General features: G+C 29.7%; 3 protein-coding genes and 1 non-coding gene across 4 annotated transcripts in view; 1 reads left to right on the top strand and 3 right to left on the bottom strand.

The window, feature by feature from the left end:
* LOC127277042 (uncharacterized) overlaps positions 1–10,275 on the bottom strand; it is a 229,790-nt gene extending 219,515 nt beyond the window's left edge. The window contains exons 1-3 of the mRNA XM_051297854.1: positions 10,258–10,275; positions 6,171–6,308; positions 3,036–3,710 (exon numbers count right to left, since the gene is read on the bottom strand). The gene's annotated coding sequence lies outside the window, so the exon portion shown is untranslated. The remainder of the gene's footprint in view (positions 1–3,035; positions 3,711–6,170; positions 6,309–10,257) is intronic.
* LOC127277029 (ankyrin repeat domain-containing protein 6) overlaps positions 1–17,603 on the top strand; it is an 82,805-nt gene that overhangs the window by 50,732 nt on the left and 14,470 nt on the right. The gene's annotated exons all lie outside the window — the stretch shown is intronic.
* On the bottom strand, positions 7,234–8,648 carry LOC127277045 (uncharacterized). The gene is made up of 5 exons (XM_051297862.1): positions 8,526–8,648; positions 8,322–8,388; positions 8,111–8,196; positions 7,865–7,976; positions 7,234–7,775 (listed from the first exon to the last, which is right to left on the bottom strand). The coding sequence occupies exons 1-5, from the start codon at positions 8,568–8,570 to the stop codon at positions 7,681–7,683; spliced, it is 405 nt and encodes a 134-aa protein (XP_051153819.1). The 5' UTR covers positions 8,571–8,648; the 3' UTR covers positions 7,234–7,680.
* Positions 10,693–10,814, bottom strand: Trnal-caa (transfer RNA leucine (anticodon CAA)). The gene is made up of 2 exons: positions 10,777–10,814; positions 10,693–10,737 (listed from the first exon to the last, which is right to left on the bottom strand). It is a non-coding gene; the product is annotated as a tRNA-Leu (tRNA).

The following is a 17,603-nucleotide window of genomic DNA, read 5'->3' on the forward strand; positions in this document are numbered from 1 at the left end:
ATATTCTATAAACGAGTTTTAAACGAGTGTCACAGAGTTTTGCCCTTTTTAAATATATATATTTACTTGTCAACTAAAAAGAATTTTGTCAAATGAACTTGTTAGAAAGGTACTTGCGAATGTCAAACAACGACTTATTTAGCAAAATCTACTGAATATGGAGAATGTCGCTTTCACTGACTGATTAGAGTTCAAAAACCGTGCATCGATTATAAATACAGAAAAACTTTCATGTCTCACGAAGATGTATACTATATATATATATATAAGAAATCCAATCTGACTTTCTCTTTCATACTCGAGTGAATGTTCATAAATTATTACACAGAAATAAACACAAGTGTAGCAAAAGTTTAATAATTGCGTTACGAATTGTTTCTAGAAACACTATATTTAATTTTTCCAAACGTTTAATTGTAATACAAATCGAATAATTATTATTGAATATGGTATTTATTAAATATATATATAAGCCATACCGATTTAACAAGGAATTGAAAGCTCATTGCATAGAGAATATCATCAGGATGTTAAATTGTTAATCACCGTATCATTTTGAAGCCATGCAAAGAAAATTGTTAAAAGTATACTGCATGGAAGATATATACTTGAAAAAAAAAGAAAATAAATAAAAGCTTTTGGCAGATCATCAGAAACCGGTTTTTCTCTTCGCAATACATGTAATCCCTACTGGTAACACCATCGATACATTACCAAGATTCAAGTGCATGTAATTTCCTCTCTATGTGCAAAGACATATTAGAGGCAACAAAAAATTACTATTTTTTTTTTTTTTTGTGAAGGAAAATACTTTTTTTTAGAAGAAATTTAATGCAAATAATTACTATCCATCAGAATTTAGAAAGAAAAATTAAAATTTATTTATTTATTATAATATGGAATTTATCATCGCTGATGATGAATTACACATTTGGATTTATGGAGATACGATTCTAGAAACAAGATAAGAAAAATAAAAGAAGAAGATTGATAATTATCGACGCGATAATATGGTATATTACCAGATCATCTAAAGACAGATTTTAATGAACTTGATCGCGTACCAGATGAGTTTGAAAATTAAAGACATTGTACAATGTCATGATTATTAATGTAGTCACCATTTTAAGAATTAACCTCGGAATTAAAAATTAAAAATAGCTTAGTCTAATTATATTTTTCCTATTAAAATATTAACCCTATAGAAAATTAATGATGCAACGATTCTTATATTGATATCCAAAATGAAGCCGCCGGTATTATATATATAAAACAGAATTTCCTGTATACCTTCTATAGTAATTTTTTTTCTTTTCTTCTTTATTTCTATCTTTACTGTTACTTTTTTTCTCATTCGATGTGTTTCTTTTTTTGTATTCTCATTTAGCCGGAATTTGTTTTTTTTTTGCCTTTAACGACTTTTCTGCAAAGTATCCATATGCAGATAAAACGTTTTTTTTTCTACTTGATGCGTGAGAATTGCGCGTAAATAACTTTTTCTATATGCAACGTGAAAAATAGCTACAGTTACAAATCATAGTTGTTTTTATAGTATATAGCCAATATAATCAAGAGGAATATCACAAAAACTTAATTTAAAATAATTAAATATCCTGAATATAACGAAATTCTACTTTCAATTACCGAAAAAAAGTATATTTCTAAAAAGAATATCTTGGCGCCTATAAAAATATTTCTCATGCATTTTATTCTTAGAGTAAGAATAAAATAATTTTTAAATTAAGAACTATTAACTATTATTATTATTATTATAATTATTAAGAACTACATGGGAAATATTCTTAAATATGCGCAAAGATATTCTTAAATTTAGAGTTTCGTTTTTTCGATGAAGGCATTAGAGAAATTGGAGGAGAATAAGAGACTATTGTTCCACGTTTGGTGAAAAAGATGATGCTATACGATTTTAGCTTTTATATATACACAATGTAACACACCCTTAAGGCCAATAAGTGGAATTCAAAAGAGATTTTTTTTTTTTTAAAAAGAATTTCCTCTTATGCGACCCGTTGATAGTACACATCAGCTAGAATGTGCCTTACGGGTTTTCTCCGGGATCACCGGGTCTTGATACTCACACACACACACATACATACACACTTATGATCTTATCCCATCGACTGATGGCTCGCGGTATCTCGCTATTTCGCGTGCGCATATAAAACTCTCTCGCAAAATGCAAATGTCAAAAGATGCATGTGGATTACCTTCGATATTCACTATACAACATAAGAGGAAGGAAGGGTATCGATTTCTACAAATCAGAAAAAAAATTTCTCCGCGCACATTTATAATCCAGCTTGTAAATTGGCATAGGAAGAATGTTTTATATATATGTAAGTCGAAACAGTGCCTTGGGAACTTATTTTCAATATAATATTATATCTCTAATTGTTTGAAAATTTATTTTAAAGTTGGGGGAAATAATTAAAAAATTATATCGCACTAAAATGGGTGGTCAAAATTTTTCCTATTATTTAATATTGAACCAGTTTTCAATAAATATATGGGTTAAACTTAATTTTCTTAGAGGTTAAAGGCACTTCACACTTTTTTGGCTGCCTGCAGGTTACCATGGCAACGCACGAGTGTGAGTAAGACAGAAAATTTGAATATTCAAATTTTTTAATTTTCTGTCGCACTCACTCTCATGCGTTGCCATGGTAATCTGCAAGCAGCCAAACAGATGTGAGAGTGCCTTAAGGATAGTAGATTTTTGCGTCTGCGCAGAATGTATACAGATTTTGCGCAGTCGCAGAATATATCTACTGCCTGTAACCTCTCGAAAGATTAAATTTAACCCACACGATGAAAATCGGCTTTTATAGTAATATTTTACTAAAAAAAAAAATTAGTGAAAAATTCTACTAATTTGAATTAGTGAACGAATTTTTATTAAATTTACAGAATAAAAATAATATTTTACCGCGAGATTAAAGAAAAACAATATTTAAATTATTATATAATAACAATGATCGATGTAATCATGTAATTATTAAATAAAAAATTCCTACCTTCTACTGCACTGTTGTAAAAATAAATGCTCGACCTCCATTCCAGTGATGTTCATGAACGTTGTTTTCCAGATTGAAGAAAAAAAAACACTCACTCGCGATTTCAAGAATATCGATCACTCCCGAAAATACGATGCTAAAAAACTATTTTAAATACTGGATTAAGGGACGAACGCGATTTAAAGAAAATTCGACACTCCCGAGACCACGTGGTGGAAAGAAAAAATTTTAATACTTTTTAAATTAATAGGTTAAATACTGAGTTAAGAAACGAACGTGATTTAAAAAAAATTCGACACTACCGCGACCACGTGGTGGAAAGGAATAAAAAAAAATTTTGAAATTACTAAATTAAATACTGGGTTAAAGAACAAAGGCGGTTTAAAGAAAATTCGACACTCCCGAGACCACGTGGTGGAAAGAAAAATTTTTAATACTTTCGATAAATTACTAGGTTAAATACTGGATTAAGAAACGAACGCGGTTTGAAGAAAATTCGACACTCCCGAGACCACGTGGTTATAACTTCAAACCGAGATCACGTGACGAAAAAAGAATCACCGAACTGTACACTAACACAGACTGTTCCTTGCCTCCATTTTGTAGCCACGTTTTAGTTCCAAAATCCACCGCCATAAAAGCTGGCGTCACATAATCCAGTGCCGTATTCTTGTACTATAAATCAAAAAAAAAAAATTTTAAATACATTAAAATTATTTAAAACATATTTTCCTATTCTTTATAAATTTAATTCTCATACTCTTCAATATTGTCATTTTAAAAAGAAATTATTATAATTTATCCATTTAATTCTCATGACCTTCTAAATTGTCATTTAAAAAGAAATAACAAGTTCATCAAAAACAAAGGATTCTAAACAATTTTAAGTTCTGTTTTTAATGGTATAAGTCACATTTTCTTGCGTACTCCACAAGAGTGAGTGATAATAACTTTCGATATATATATATACACACGCAAGGAGTATTTACTTCGAAACATACCAGAGTAAAGTGTCAGAGGGTGCACACACAATGATGTCAGAAGCCATCACTTAAAAAAAAAAAAAACGCCTCATTTGTCACAAAAGAAAGTTGTGACTGCAAACAAAAAGAAACTAGTCAGAGTTCCTTTATACCGCAACAACATAGAGATTCTCTATACTCTTTGGAGTCGTGTGTATATACATTTCTTGCCTGACGGCGGTATTTATTTATTCGACAAGGTACATATATCCAACTGTCTTCTTTGGTATGTAATCCTCTATCGTATTAAGAGCTCTATTTCAAACGAAAAATAAAAACTCCCCCCCCCCCCACCTCCACTACCTTCTCCTTATACTAAGTACTATACACAAAGCAATAATTGTTCATTCAGAAAAGGATGCGGTTGAAAGAAAAAGATTTTTCTCAAATATATCCAAAAAGGGATTAAATAAGAAATTCAAGCAGATTTCTAAGAGTGAAGAGAAGAAACAGATAACCGACTTAACTATGTCATTTGTCACATTTACAACATTTTATGGCTGTCGTTGTACTGAAGAAATGAAATAAAAATCTAAATCTAGATGAATAAGGGCGCATATCCCATAAAAATAACTAGAATTTTTATTTTAAATAATATATACATATATAATTAGTTTTCTAGACGAATTTTCGAATTAATTTTGATAGAATTTTTCAAACTTTATACTTTACAGAATTTCTATATAATTTTTATTGTATAGAATTTTTAAAACGCCCGAAATTTAATGTGTCCGAAATTACAAATGACCGAACAAACAATATCGACAGAAAGATTTTGGGGCGATTTTTAAAATTCATTGGTCAATTTTAAAAATCGCGCCAAAATCTTTCTGTTGTTCGGCCATTTGCAATTTCGGACAAATAAGGCCGCACTCTCACCTCTCAGCTGCCTGCCTGCCTGCAGAAGTTGTCATGGCAACGTGTAGGAGTAACAGAGATAGTAAATTCAAATTTGAATTTTCTCTCTCTCTTACTCCTGCACGTTGCCATGACAACTCCTGCAGGTAGGCAGGCAGCCAGAAGGTGTGAGTGCGCCCTAAAAATTTAGCGTTTTAATAAGAATTCTATACACCAAAAAAAAATTCCTAGGCGATTTAGCTATGCTCCTAGTCACGAGAGGAACCCACTAAAAATCAGAGTCACATTAACTATAGGATTCCTAGTTATCCCAACTAATTCCTTGCCATAATTAGTTGTCATAGTTAATGTAACTATGATTTTTAGTAGGTTCCTCTCGTGACTAGGAGCATAGCTAAATCGCCTAGGCATTTTTTTTTCAGTGTAGAATAAAAATTCTATATATAGAAATTCTGTTAAGTAAAAAGTGGTCCATTCCCCTAGCAAAAAAAAAAAAAAAAACAGAATCATATCTTTAGTTTAAAAATAATTTTTTGGTTTTTAAATGACTTTTTATTTTTGTGTGACCCTCGCGCTAATATGAAAGAAAGTAAATCAGCGTCACTGCTAATCTTCTTCTCCATTACACATAATATATCCTGCGCGATACTTATCGCGTGCGATGCAGCATTTTTTCACCTTACCAGTCAACATAGTGCGTTTGGAGACGGTGGTAATGGACATTAAAAGCCCATCTTTGGCGTGTGTGGTCATTGGATAAGAGTTTTACTTTATATATTATTATTATTATTATTATTATTACGGAATCTTTATATATATATATATAGCATATATGGTTCTTTAAAAAGCACGCGATCATCCGGCACGACAACACGGCTGCAACCGTAACTTGGAAATTGCCTATATCGCAAAGAGTATATAGGCCTGAAATTACTAGATCGTAAAAGTTTGCTTTCTCATGAAGCCTCGAGAGATGAACCACACAGCTGCCTATATACATATATATATATATATATATATATATATATATATATATATATAAAAGCTCTAAATTCACTTAAGACGTTACTGCTCTTCCTCAATGTTGTACGTGCTAGCTTTTATTATATATTGTTAACGCCAAATCGACCAATTGGAATTGGCCGCGAAATGCAAATTTTCAATAGACTCGCGCACGTGAGTTGTGCTTTATAGTCGTTACACGACCTACAAGAAACAAAATTGTCGACTATGTGTATATACATAAAAAATTTACCTGGAATTTCCGTCATAAAGCATCAATTAGGTTTTAAGTCTGTAATCCTGATCATCGCCCCTTTAGAATTTACTCTCGCGTAGTGAAATTCACATCCGCATTTTTTTTTTTTTTCTAGAGAGACAAATAAAACTCCATCTGAAATAAAAAAAAAATAAATACACATAAGATTTACAAAAAACAATAAAATTTTGATTACATATTCAAAAAAAAAAAGAATTATTAAAAATTTTGAGTATAGAATAAAACTTAGATTTTTTTTTTTAGTTATTTTTTCTCTAAATATTTAGAATGAAGGTGCGCGTGAAAAAAGAATATTTCAAACGCTTCTTTATACATATATATATATATATATATATATATATATATATATATACGCTAAGAGAAGGAAATACGCAATGGCAATAAGGAAATACCATTAACACTAAGACGTACAATATTAATTGAAATTTGCATTCGTAAAGTGAATTGCTAAAGACGTTGCGCGTTAGTGCGTATAAAAAAGCTTGGAAAATATTTTAAAAATAATGAATTTTCATGGCACAATGTTTCATTTTATTTCAATCAATACGTGTGTAGTATACAATTTACGTAAAAGTACATTATGAAATTATGAATTTTGTATTTGTTAATTATTTGACTATATGGTTGCAATTTCCATAGCAACTGTTATCATGGAAACATTTAGACGCGGTTTCCTTCGCAACAGTTACCATGGCAACAGTTGCTATAGTAACGGTGTCCATGTCAAGGCAAAATTTTCCTTAGCAACAGTTTCCATAGCAACGGTTGTTATAGTAACAGTTTCCTTAGCAACGGTCTCCATGGCAACAGTTGCTATAGTAACGGTTTCCAAAGCAACAGTTTCCTTAGCAATGGTTGCTATACTAAAATTTGCAACTATCATAACAGCCAAAAAAATCTCTTTATGCCTTTCATATTGATTTTTTTGTCTCGATCCTTTTTTTAAAAAAAGAAAATTCAAATCAGTTACTGCTTACCCTTTCTCTTTGTCTTAAGATCACAATATTGAAACGAGACGATTCAAGTGTGGGAAAGAGAATATAGTCACGACATCGACACATCAAATGGATTCGAGGAACAGAGAGAAAGGATAACAAGGGGTGAAGGGACGTTTCTTATATACATATCTATATAGCTTCGTTACCATTTCTCTGAGGTCAATATTGTCACAAGAGTTAGTCAGACATGCAATTCGAAAAACAGATAAACCATCGCAATTATTTTCAATTTATACAATATACTATATGCTAACTATGCACAGATTTTATTGAATATTTCTTCTTTTTTTTGTTTACAAAAAAGTTCTTCCTTAAGGAGATTATATCGCTAGACCAAAACTAAATTTTATTAAAATTTTAATTTTAATTCTCTTTACGATAGGATCTCCTTAAATATAATAACATTATTTTAATACTAAAATTTAAATTTTACATTTATTGTTCTCTTAGCCTAATTATTATTATTATTTATTTTATAAAATTCAAATTTATCCTTTCATGTACTTTCTCATGTCGGGGATTTTTTCAAACAGACATTTGTGCACGGCTTTAACAAAGTCACATTCATCTGCAATGGCTTTTGCTGTAATTTAAAATTAATTTCATCTTATTAGACATATAGTTTTATGGGCTTTATATGATTATTATAAAAAAAACAGTTTAGATTCTTACATTCTTCAACACATTCTTGTTTTACTTTTACAATATCATTACTTTTGTCACCAAAATGTTTCGATGCATTTTCCTCAACTTTATCCCAATTCATTTTGTTACCTTCTTCAAGCTGCAAATATATAAAGATTTAATTCTACTAAAAATTAATATCATAATTATTTTCACATTTTTTGTTTTTTTTTTGTATTTTATATTTAATATATATTAGATTCCTAATAGCTAATTTAGTATATGTATACATACTTCACCAATTTTCTTCAACATACATGCACCTAAACAACGGAATTCGGGTTTATCTTTCTTTTGTTCACGTGCCTCCTTAAGCGCAGCTGAAACAAATTTTATTTCAAAATAATTAATTTTTTTTCAAATTTGAAATAACATAAATATTTAATTGGCCTAAATTTAAAAAAAGGCAAAAAAAAAATTTGACTAAAATACAGATGTATCTTACCTTCTGTTATTCCAAGTTCCTTTGCGCATTCATTAAAAAATTCTTTTTTGCCATATGCAGTGCTTATCTAAATCAATAAGTGACGAAAATTAGTTAAAAATTTTACTAATTCCAATTTAGAGACTAGTAATACTTATGTTAAAAAATAATAATAATAAATTATAACAAAACAAATAAATAAGATTAAATTAATTAAATACTTACCATTTGAAAAAGCACAATTCCTGCGAAAAATAGCACACACTTCATGATACAAGAGAGAAAATTATTCTCAATCACTGTGAATATTTTTGTGGTTAAACTAACTTTGAAAAAAAATTAACATATTCTCCTGAATTTATAGGTTTTCAAAAAAGACAATGCATTTCTACAATAATTGCTAAAATTTGTCAAAAAAAAAAAAGAGACTATACCACATTTTTATAGCAGGAAGTAAAGTCATATATATTTAAATTAACTAATGATTTTGTTGTATACATCTTTGTTTTAATTGGCCAATTATTTTTAGTCTATAATTTTTTCCCAAGTTTATACAAATAAAAAAATAAAACAAATTACGCAACACTAATATATAGTTGTAAAAATCAAAATTATTATTTACGTAATTTTCTATACAGAATAATAATAATTACACTCTCCAAAATTTCTTCACTAATTCAAATTAGTAAATAAAAAACTTCTTCTCAAACGAAGAATATATTTTTTTTATCCTATAAATATTGAAGATAAGAAATCATATAATACGCTGCGCAAAAAAATGGATATATAATAAAACTAATTGTAGAAAAAAAAGTTTATCAAATGAAATTATAGTATATACGAAGGAGACAGATAACAGCACTTCTAGCATGATCCAAGTGCCCAGGAAGCGATTTATGTATATCGAGAGAAAAAGATAGAGAGTGAAAGAGAGAAGGGTCGTTGATCGAGAAGGAACTCGTGCGTATACTACGATTATGCAAGTTTTACGCTATATATACTATATATCTATATATGTATGTATGTACAATAATGTAAAACCTTTTGCATTAGTGTGAAAGTTTCTTTAATCGATGACATTCAACCTTCTTCTTCCCACCACTTGAATGACGAGTTTCAAGTTGGCTCATAGCGCTACATATGTAAGACATTTACTGTGACAAATTAAAGTTATTATGCAATTTTTTTGCAAATAAATTCCCTTGAGAATAAAATCTTCTAATCCATAAATATTCAACCCGTTTAATTAAGTGTAAATTTAAAATCATTAAAAAATATATATTAAAATTTATCTCTATACATTAAATTACATAATTTATCAGCAATTAATTATTCTGTTTTTACTTTCTGTAATACATCCTAAAGAAGGATATTCTAAATTTAAGAAACTGAAAATAAGTTCTTATTTTAATTAGAAAAAAAATTTATTTGATTCAAATATTCGATTTTTATTATCAATTAAATATTTACTTGGACCAAATAATTTTTAATTGAGTCAACTCTCTAAATTTGAATCAGTGAAAAAGTCACTGGTCTCAAATCAGTCGCTAAATTATAGCTATTTGAATCAGTAACATTTCACTGATTTTCAGTCAAAGTAATTGATTCTCCAGTGAAATATCACTAACTGTCAGTGAAAACCACTGATTCAAATAGCTAGAATTTAGCGACTGATTTGAGACCAGTGACTTTTTCACTGATTCATATTTAGAGAGTAATGTATTATTGTTTCAAGTAGAGAAATTACTGGTCCAAATACAATCTATTTAATTCAATTAAAAATTATTTGTTTCAAGTAAATATTTATTTGATAATAGCCAAGTACAAGATTATTTGAATCAAATAAAAAATTATTTTTTTCAGTTATATACTAAAATTGTGAGTATAAAATATGAAAAAAAAAATATTGTCTTGTTGATATCAGGACTCATATCATAATTCACATAAATGTACTTACATAAAGTAATGTAAATTTCGCTTTCTTGTCAAATGTTGCCACTTTATGACTTTATTAATCTATAAATGCGCAGTGTATACTTGTTAATATGTCTAACGATCAATTTAAACATTATTGCGATCACCATTCATTGGCTTCTATTATAGAAAATGTAGTTTATAAGAAACAAAGTAACTATATGTTTTTAACGATCCTTTTATCGTGATCATATACATTGCTCTTGTCAACTTGGCTTTTAAACAACTCACCGCGTTTGCATGTACTCACGCATAACTATATAACCATTGTATATTATTAAGTTACCGGAATTTAAGTAGAATTTAAAAATTAAAAAAAAATTTTCTTCAATATTTTATAGTGACTATTTTTTTTTTTTTTTGTTATAAAAATTCGTAAGAAAATGATTAATTTATCGCGAAATGAGAAAAAAAAATTTGTCAGAAGTGGGATTTGAACCCACGCCCTCATAGAGGACCAGAATTCCCGATAACCCGTTCTTTAAACGGAAAGGTGATAAACCTTGAGTCTGGCGCCTTAGACCGCTCGGCCATCCTGACATACGAAAAAAAAAATTTTTGTCCTACTGGACAAAAAAAAAACACAAAACAAAAAAAAAATTGAAACAAATGTGTTTCTAGTGACTTGTGCTTATTGTTTTGTATAGTAAGGATTTTTGATTTTTGTTTCTTCTAGAAACACATTTGTTTCAATTTGTTTGAAAAAAATCTTGTTGAGCACGTGGCGAACACTGAACAAAGGCAACTTGCATCTGACGAACACTTTTGTAGGTTAGAATGCCTTATTATACATATACTAAAAAACAATTAATTTTTTTCACTATATTAATTAACCATTAATCATTTGATTTTAAAATATTAATTTTGCGGTACTTTTGCTCTTATTTTTATTCATTTTTATCAATAATTGACATTAAAAAATAAAGATACAATATTACTCACATTTAAGGCCAGGTCCAAGTCGTGTCAGCTGTTCCATTGAAATTTCAAAGGAACAGCTGACTCGACTTGGACCTGGCCTTAAATCTTCCGACAATTTTCCTGCTGCAGGCAGCCGGAAAAACGATGTGTGACCTTTATTATTTAAGGTTAGGGCGCACTTACACCTTTTGGCTGCCTGCCTGCCTGCCTGCAGGAGTTGTCATGGCAACGTGAAGGAGTAACAGAGATAGTAAATTCAAATTTGAATTTTCTCTCTCTGGTACTCCTACATGTTGCCATGACAATTCCTGCAGGCAGGCAGGCAGCCAAAAGGTGTGAGTGCGCCCTAAGACTCAAGTTGGAGATACGCATGCGCGGCGCGAAATTCAAATCACAACATATATAAATTTCAAATATCATTAATTATTCTAAATGAAATTCTCAATAAAATTGAACTGCAATCAATAATTGATCAATTGTGTCATATACAATGAATAATAAGATCCATATGACAAATAAAAACTCAAAAACAAATGGAAATAGTATTTATAATCAAAAAAAATGTCTCTGTTAAATTAATAAAGGACGAAAGCGGATGTAGCACTCTTCGACTTGAATATTCGTATAAAGGCGAGGCATTTGAACAACTGGGTAGGTGAATTATCGTGTTTCAACTGGCGGACAAGGGATTCGGTTCTTTGCCAGTCTTATATATATATATATGTACCCTTGGTTCTTATCTTATACCACCGTCTGTATATAAGAAGACCATAAAACGAAAGAAAGAGAAATGAAGAATAACAAGAAGAAACACACAAAAGATGGTCAAACAAGAAGAGAGAAAAAATCTCATATACGCAAAAAAGAAGAAACATTTCGATTTTGGGCAAATGAAGCAAAAATCGTAGAAAAGAAAGTCGCCTGAAGTAACGGATATCATTTAAATGCAGATACACGGGGATGGTATCCCATATACTTGATATTCACTCCTGGAGACAAGAACGCCCAATCTTCGAATCCAAACGACATTTAACCACCCACAATTCTGCATATTATATATATATATATATATATACATGACAACAAAATTACTTTCGTATTTTTTAAAAGCGTGGGTGTGAAAAAGGGTATTGATTACGAGATTCATTTAGAAGATATACATACAACACCTAAAATCTGAATACAAAAATTGATTTTTATTCGATTTTTATCCCAGTTCTAGTTATTAATAATAATGCTATATTTGTACGGGATATGATAATAAAGTCATTTTGAAAAACGAAGAATAATTCTTCACTTTTATATCACAAATGGATCAAGAAGATATTATTATATTCGCAGCAAAGTCAAGACTTTGAATAGATGATAAATTCTTACAATAGCAACCTGTCAGATTTATTTTGTTGAGAAAAAGATATAACAAACTTAGAAAATAAACCTATATTATTATAACAAAAATAATTTAGATTTAAATTAATCTAATTTTAAATTTTAATTTACTAATTTTTTCCTTGACTTTTTAATTTCTGCTGCTTTTTTCGTAAATATTTTTCATAAACTTCAATTGAAATTAATGATAATTATTATTTAAATAAATGTGATATATTAGTAATGCTTCTTAATTAAGTCACCGATTTCCGACACTGTAATGATTACATGGCGCTTTCTTCCTTTTTTTGCCTTTTGTTCCTATAGCTGATTTACATAAGGGGCAATCAACATATAATGAGAACTAACACGATTTTATAGCTGTGTGGTTATTAATTTTATTGAATAGCATGGAAAAATAGTCTCTCTCTCTTTCTCTTGGTATCACAAGGACGCTTTTATAGAAATAAAACCGGTTTATACACACTCATAGCGTAAGAACAGTTGCTAATAAGGCTATTGATATCGGATATAAAACAATAAAGTTTGACCTCAGGCCTCTTATATCGAGGTGTCTTTATAAAGGCGCATCAACACCTTATAAGAATCAAATTACTTCTTTGCATTTTCTAATTATTCAAACTTCATAAAATCCCTATTCATCCGTATCTAATGTACTCCAAATATTTAAGATTTTTCTACATTTTCAAATTGATGTACTGCTGAAAATACATTCCTAAACAAAATTAAATACATTTAAATTAAAGAACCGATGGGTCAATGAGATTCTGTACCTTCTATTTTTACAAGACGATATAGGATGCTGAGTTGTTATTTCAAAATCCACACTACTAACCTCACAGTAACAGAATAACATTGTTAAAACCTGAATAGAAATCCAGTTTAATAAACTATCCCTCTATTTCTAGATCAAGAAAAAATATTTTTTTTTCAAATCATTTAAGAAAAATGTCAATGGAATTCTAAGATTTATCACACCTCACATTATCCGTAGGCCATATATGTCGCGCCTATAATAACTGACAATTTATGAGAGAAAGGATTGAATCTCTAGACAACAGGATTTGATTTAAATTGTTGATTTCATAAAAGAATTGTATTTAAATTGCAAATTTCAATTTTATAGTATTTAGAATGTCATTTTAATCCTTAAAGATATAGGCTACTATAAGATAATTAAAACGATCATTAAGGTGACAATTGCAATTCCACAATAATTGCTTTCTTAAGCATCGCTTACGTATTTATATGCTTCATACAGTAAAGTGAGATTCTCTTAGATTTTATACAATGTCCCGCAAACTATAAGGTTCCGGATCTTTCTTTCCGTCGAGGTCTAAATGGCAAAGGGGCGCCATTAAAATAGCTCTAAGGGAGCGCGGAAAATCGTTCAACTTCCATAAAGTACAAGAACTTATGAGACGGAACGAAACGATATCTTATAATATATACCAGAGGAGAAACTTGACTTTGTAGGCGGTAAATAGTGGAGAAAAAAATTTACTTTGAGAATGAAATGCAGTGGTCATGAAAAAAAAAAAAAACAATTTTGCACCTAATGATCATAAAATTAAAATTTAATTAGTACATTTTTGCCCCCTAGCGGATTAGCTCAATAAAATTCCAAGCGGATTTTGATCAGGTTCAACTCAAGTTTGATTTGACACAAAATATTATATGCAACAAATTTATTACTACTCTCTAAATTTGAATCAGCGGAATCTCGCTAATTCTCAGCTATAAGTATACCACTGATTCTAATCAGCTTATATGCACTGATGAATTAGTGGAATTTCACTGATTTTTCAGCGTATATCCGCTGATTGGTGTACCAGTGGTATACTTATCGCTAATTCAAATTTAGAAAGTATAAACTATATAAAAAAATATGTACAATTAAAACACAATTGAAATAAATATAAAGATTTTATAAATTGTGATTAATATTTTTTTCAAAAAAATATTTCTAAATCGATATTATTAAAGCTGCATCACGTGTGCGATTAAAATTCGTTAACGATTCGAATAACTACTTGATTTATGAAGGGACAAAAGAGATAGAAGCTTTCTTTCTTTTTTTTACGTCTTGACATTCGACCAAAGTTCAAAAGAATTTATGGCACGATTCTGATCGTAAATATAAACCGTTATATAGAGGCTAAGAAATTCGTAGTCTGAGTATAAAGTAATCGAATACTTTAATGTGACAATAAGCGACACCTCCACCAATTTTCAGATCCCAGGTCACTAATAATTAGAAAGATAAAAAATGAATCTCATTAGCATATTATCGTCGCTGTTATAGGCACGTGTCCTCTTCATTAAAAATTCATTCTTCGCGCAATTTAATTTCACAAATATCGTGTTTTTTTTATGAATTCGTTGCGGTAATAAAATTTGTTATTCCATTTGTGAAATTAGAAAAAGTTTTTTAATTTTCCACTTAAAATAGTATTTAAAAAAAAAAAAAAAAAACTTAAGCACTTTTTAATTTGATCTTAGTGAATTTAAAAGGCATTTCCTTCTTATGGAATTGGCGGCAAACATGAATAGAGGCGGGGCACCATCTATTAAACATCTATTTCCAGTAACACTTTCCGTAGAGTATTATATATAAAGAGAGAGAGAAAGAGAGCGGCAGAAGTCTGCAAAGTTGCTGCACACCAACTTTTCTTGTTGTAAATGAGAGATACGTGCTAAAACGAAGTACAAAGAAGCATTCACGTCGTCGCATGCAGTATAAACACTAAGTGGACTTTTAGCACGTTTTACTTGGTATGGTCAACGCTATCATCGTTTGTGTATAACACTTGATGCTAACAGTATAAAATATCGTCTAAAACCTATACGTTTATTTTCAAAATTTAATAATCTTTACCGTGACAAAAATTTACTTCCTCTTTAATTATTTGAATTAAATTAGCAGAGGAAAAATTGTACCAAAATGATTTGTTCTTTTTCGATAAATGGAACTTCTTTTCGCATATTGGTTTCTATATGTGACTATATATACGATAATAATTAATTATAAGTTACGAACCTAACAGTAAAGAAGTTCTCTTACCTTTCTGATGTGCTGTCTTATATTGTGAATCTGAAGTCATACAGATAATGGATCCGCATATCAAACTGGCATTCGATGAAGCCGATCTCGTTAGATGTACATTACCACTATTCGTCAGTAACTTCCTTGAAGGGAAAATGGACATTGAATCCAACCCGGTAGCTTGGCACTCGTGTCTTGTCATGACTTGCATTTCGATTCTGGAACATTGAATGACATTCAGAGAAATTTAAAAAAAAAAACTCTCTCTCAACGGAATTAACCGCGTACGGCTTATAAATACATTGGTGACATATTGTCACAAGATTTATAAAAATAAAATAACGATTTTAGTTTTATTTGATTTTATTAAAACTTACTATAATTTCAACATTTTCCAAAGAGATATATTTCTTGAGAAATTCTTTTTTGTTTTCTTATAATGCTTGATCACCATTTCTGTCTAAAGCGTATTTAGCTTGACGCGCTTGGACATCCGATACCATTAGCTTCCATCTAGTTTGTTCGTTATTCGTGCCGCTTCTTTCCTTTGGGACAATGTCATCGTGGAAGCCGCGCCTTTAACAGAGAGTATAGAAGCTCTCACTGATGTCATTTCAAACATCTTCTCTTCTTCCATGAAATCGTGTGTATTCAACTAATAGGTTTTCCAACTATCATGATAAAAATAATTCTGTAACAATCAAAAATTTTCTCACATTAAATATTTATGTAAATTTTTTGAATTTTTTTCTTTTTCAGAAAACAAAAGAATTCAGTCACTGAATTTTGTTAGTTAGAAAACTACGAAAAATTACCTAGGGTAGAATAATAGTTTAAAAATCTTTAGACTTCTAAAAATGGTGAGAAAGTTTTTTATCGTTTTTTTCTTTTTTTTTTTTTTTTTTGACATTACGCAGGTTGACTGTGTAAACGACGACGAGAGAAAATACCCTCACGATCGACTGCGGTTTCTTGTCAGCATGTGGTATTGCCTGACTTAACTCTTCCTATATTCTACTAATGTATTCTCATTAGTAAAGTATTGTTTCCGCAAAATCAAAAAGAAAAACCATCACCCTGTTAAGTGCACTGTTATTTTAATTGCATTCTTAAATTGTAAAGAATGTAAAAGTCTTTATTTTCTCAATACTGGATTCCTTGGGTTCTTTTTCCTTTAAAAGAGCAGGAGACTAAATTTGAATATAACTTTTTTTTTTCACTAAATTTTTTACTTTTGCAACCGTTTTCGGAATAAAATGCTTCTAAAGTCATTGCGCATTACTAATTATGCAATATGACATACTGGATCATCATTCTCTACAAATGGAGATAAAATAATGAAAACTTGTTTTCCTCGTTGGGCGAGAATATTACAGATAATCACTATACCGATTTCTGCTACCGTTTTATTATTTTAAAATTAAAATTTTTTTTTTCTTTATTTTTTACAAAACTTGTTCTATAAAGAGAAACATAAAAGTATAGAAAAATTAATTGGTTTGTAAATAGCAACATTCCGCGCAAAGATTAAATAGTATCGATAATTATATGTCCCCCTGATACAAATTGTAAAACAACTTTGCGGTTTGCTGTAATTATAAGAGAAATTACAAGCAGTATAATGAATTTTACAATATACGAAAAGAAAATGATGCGATTATATAAAGTCTAAAAGTGAAAAAGGTATTTTAAATAAGTTCTCTCTGCCTCCACCTTTTTTTTTTTTACAACTTTATCGTTTATGATCTCCGCGCAAGCCTCATTTTATGATTCCAAGTATATATGTTTATTATTTAATCACTTAATATCTAGTCCTAAATTGAATCGGTTTATGATTTTACACAGTTGCTTGAATTTCTTGAATGTCATTTAATTGCTACAATACAACTATAATTTAAACGCGTGAAGATCATTAGCGAGCACATGCGGATATTATGAAGAAATTTTCTCTTAAAAATAAATCAACAAACAAA

The sequence above is a fragment of the Leptopilina boulardi genome, unplaced genomic scaffold (genome assembly GCF_019393585.1).
Source record: "Leptopilina boulardi isolate dan_hultmark-lab unplaced genomic scaffold, ZJU_Lbou_2.1 LbouV2_165, whole genome shotgun sequence".
NCBI classification, from domain to species: Eukaryota; Metazoa; Arthropoda; class Insecta; order Hymenoptera; family Figitidae; genus Leptopilina; species Leptopilina boulardi.

Excerpts from the sequence above, each read along its gene's own strand:
- LOC127277045 (XM_051297862.1), bottom strand. The coding sequence starts at position 8,570 with ATGAAGTGTGTGCTATTTTTCGCAGGAATTGTGCTTTTTCAAATG. Across the intron at positions 8,389-8,525 it reads GAATTGTGCTTTTTCAAATG|ATAAGCACTGCATATGGCAA; the intron begins GTAAGTATTTAA and ends TTATTGATTTAG. Across the intron at positions 8,197-8,321 it reads GGAACTTGGAATAACAGAAG|CTGCGCTTAAGGAGGCACGT; the intron begins GTAAGATACATC and ends AATTTGTTTCAG.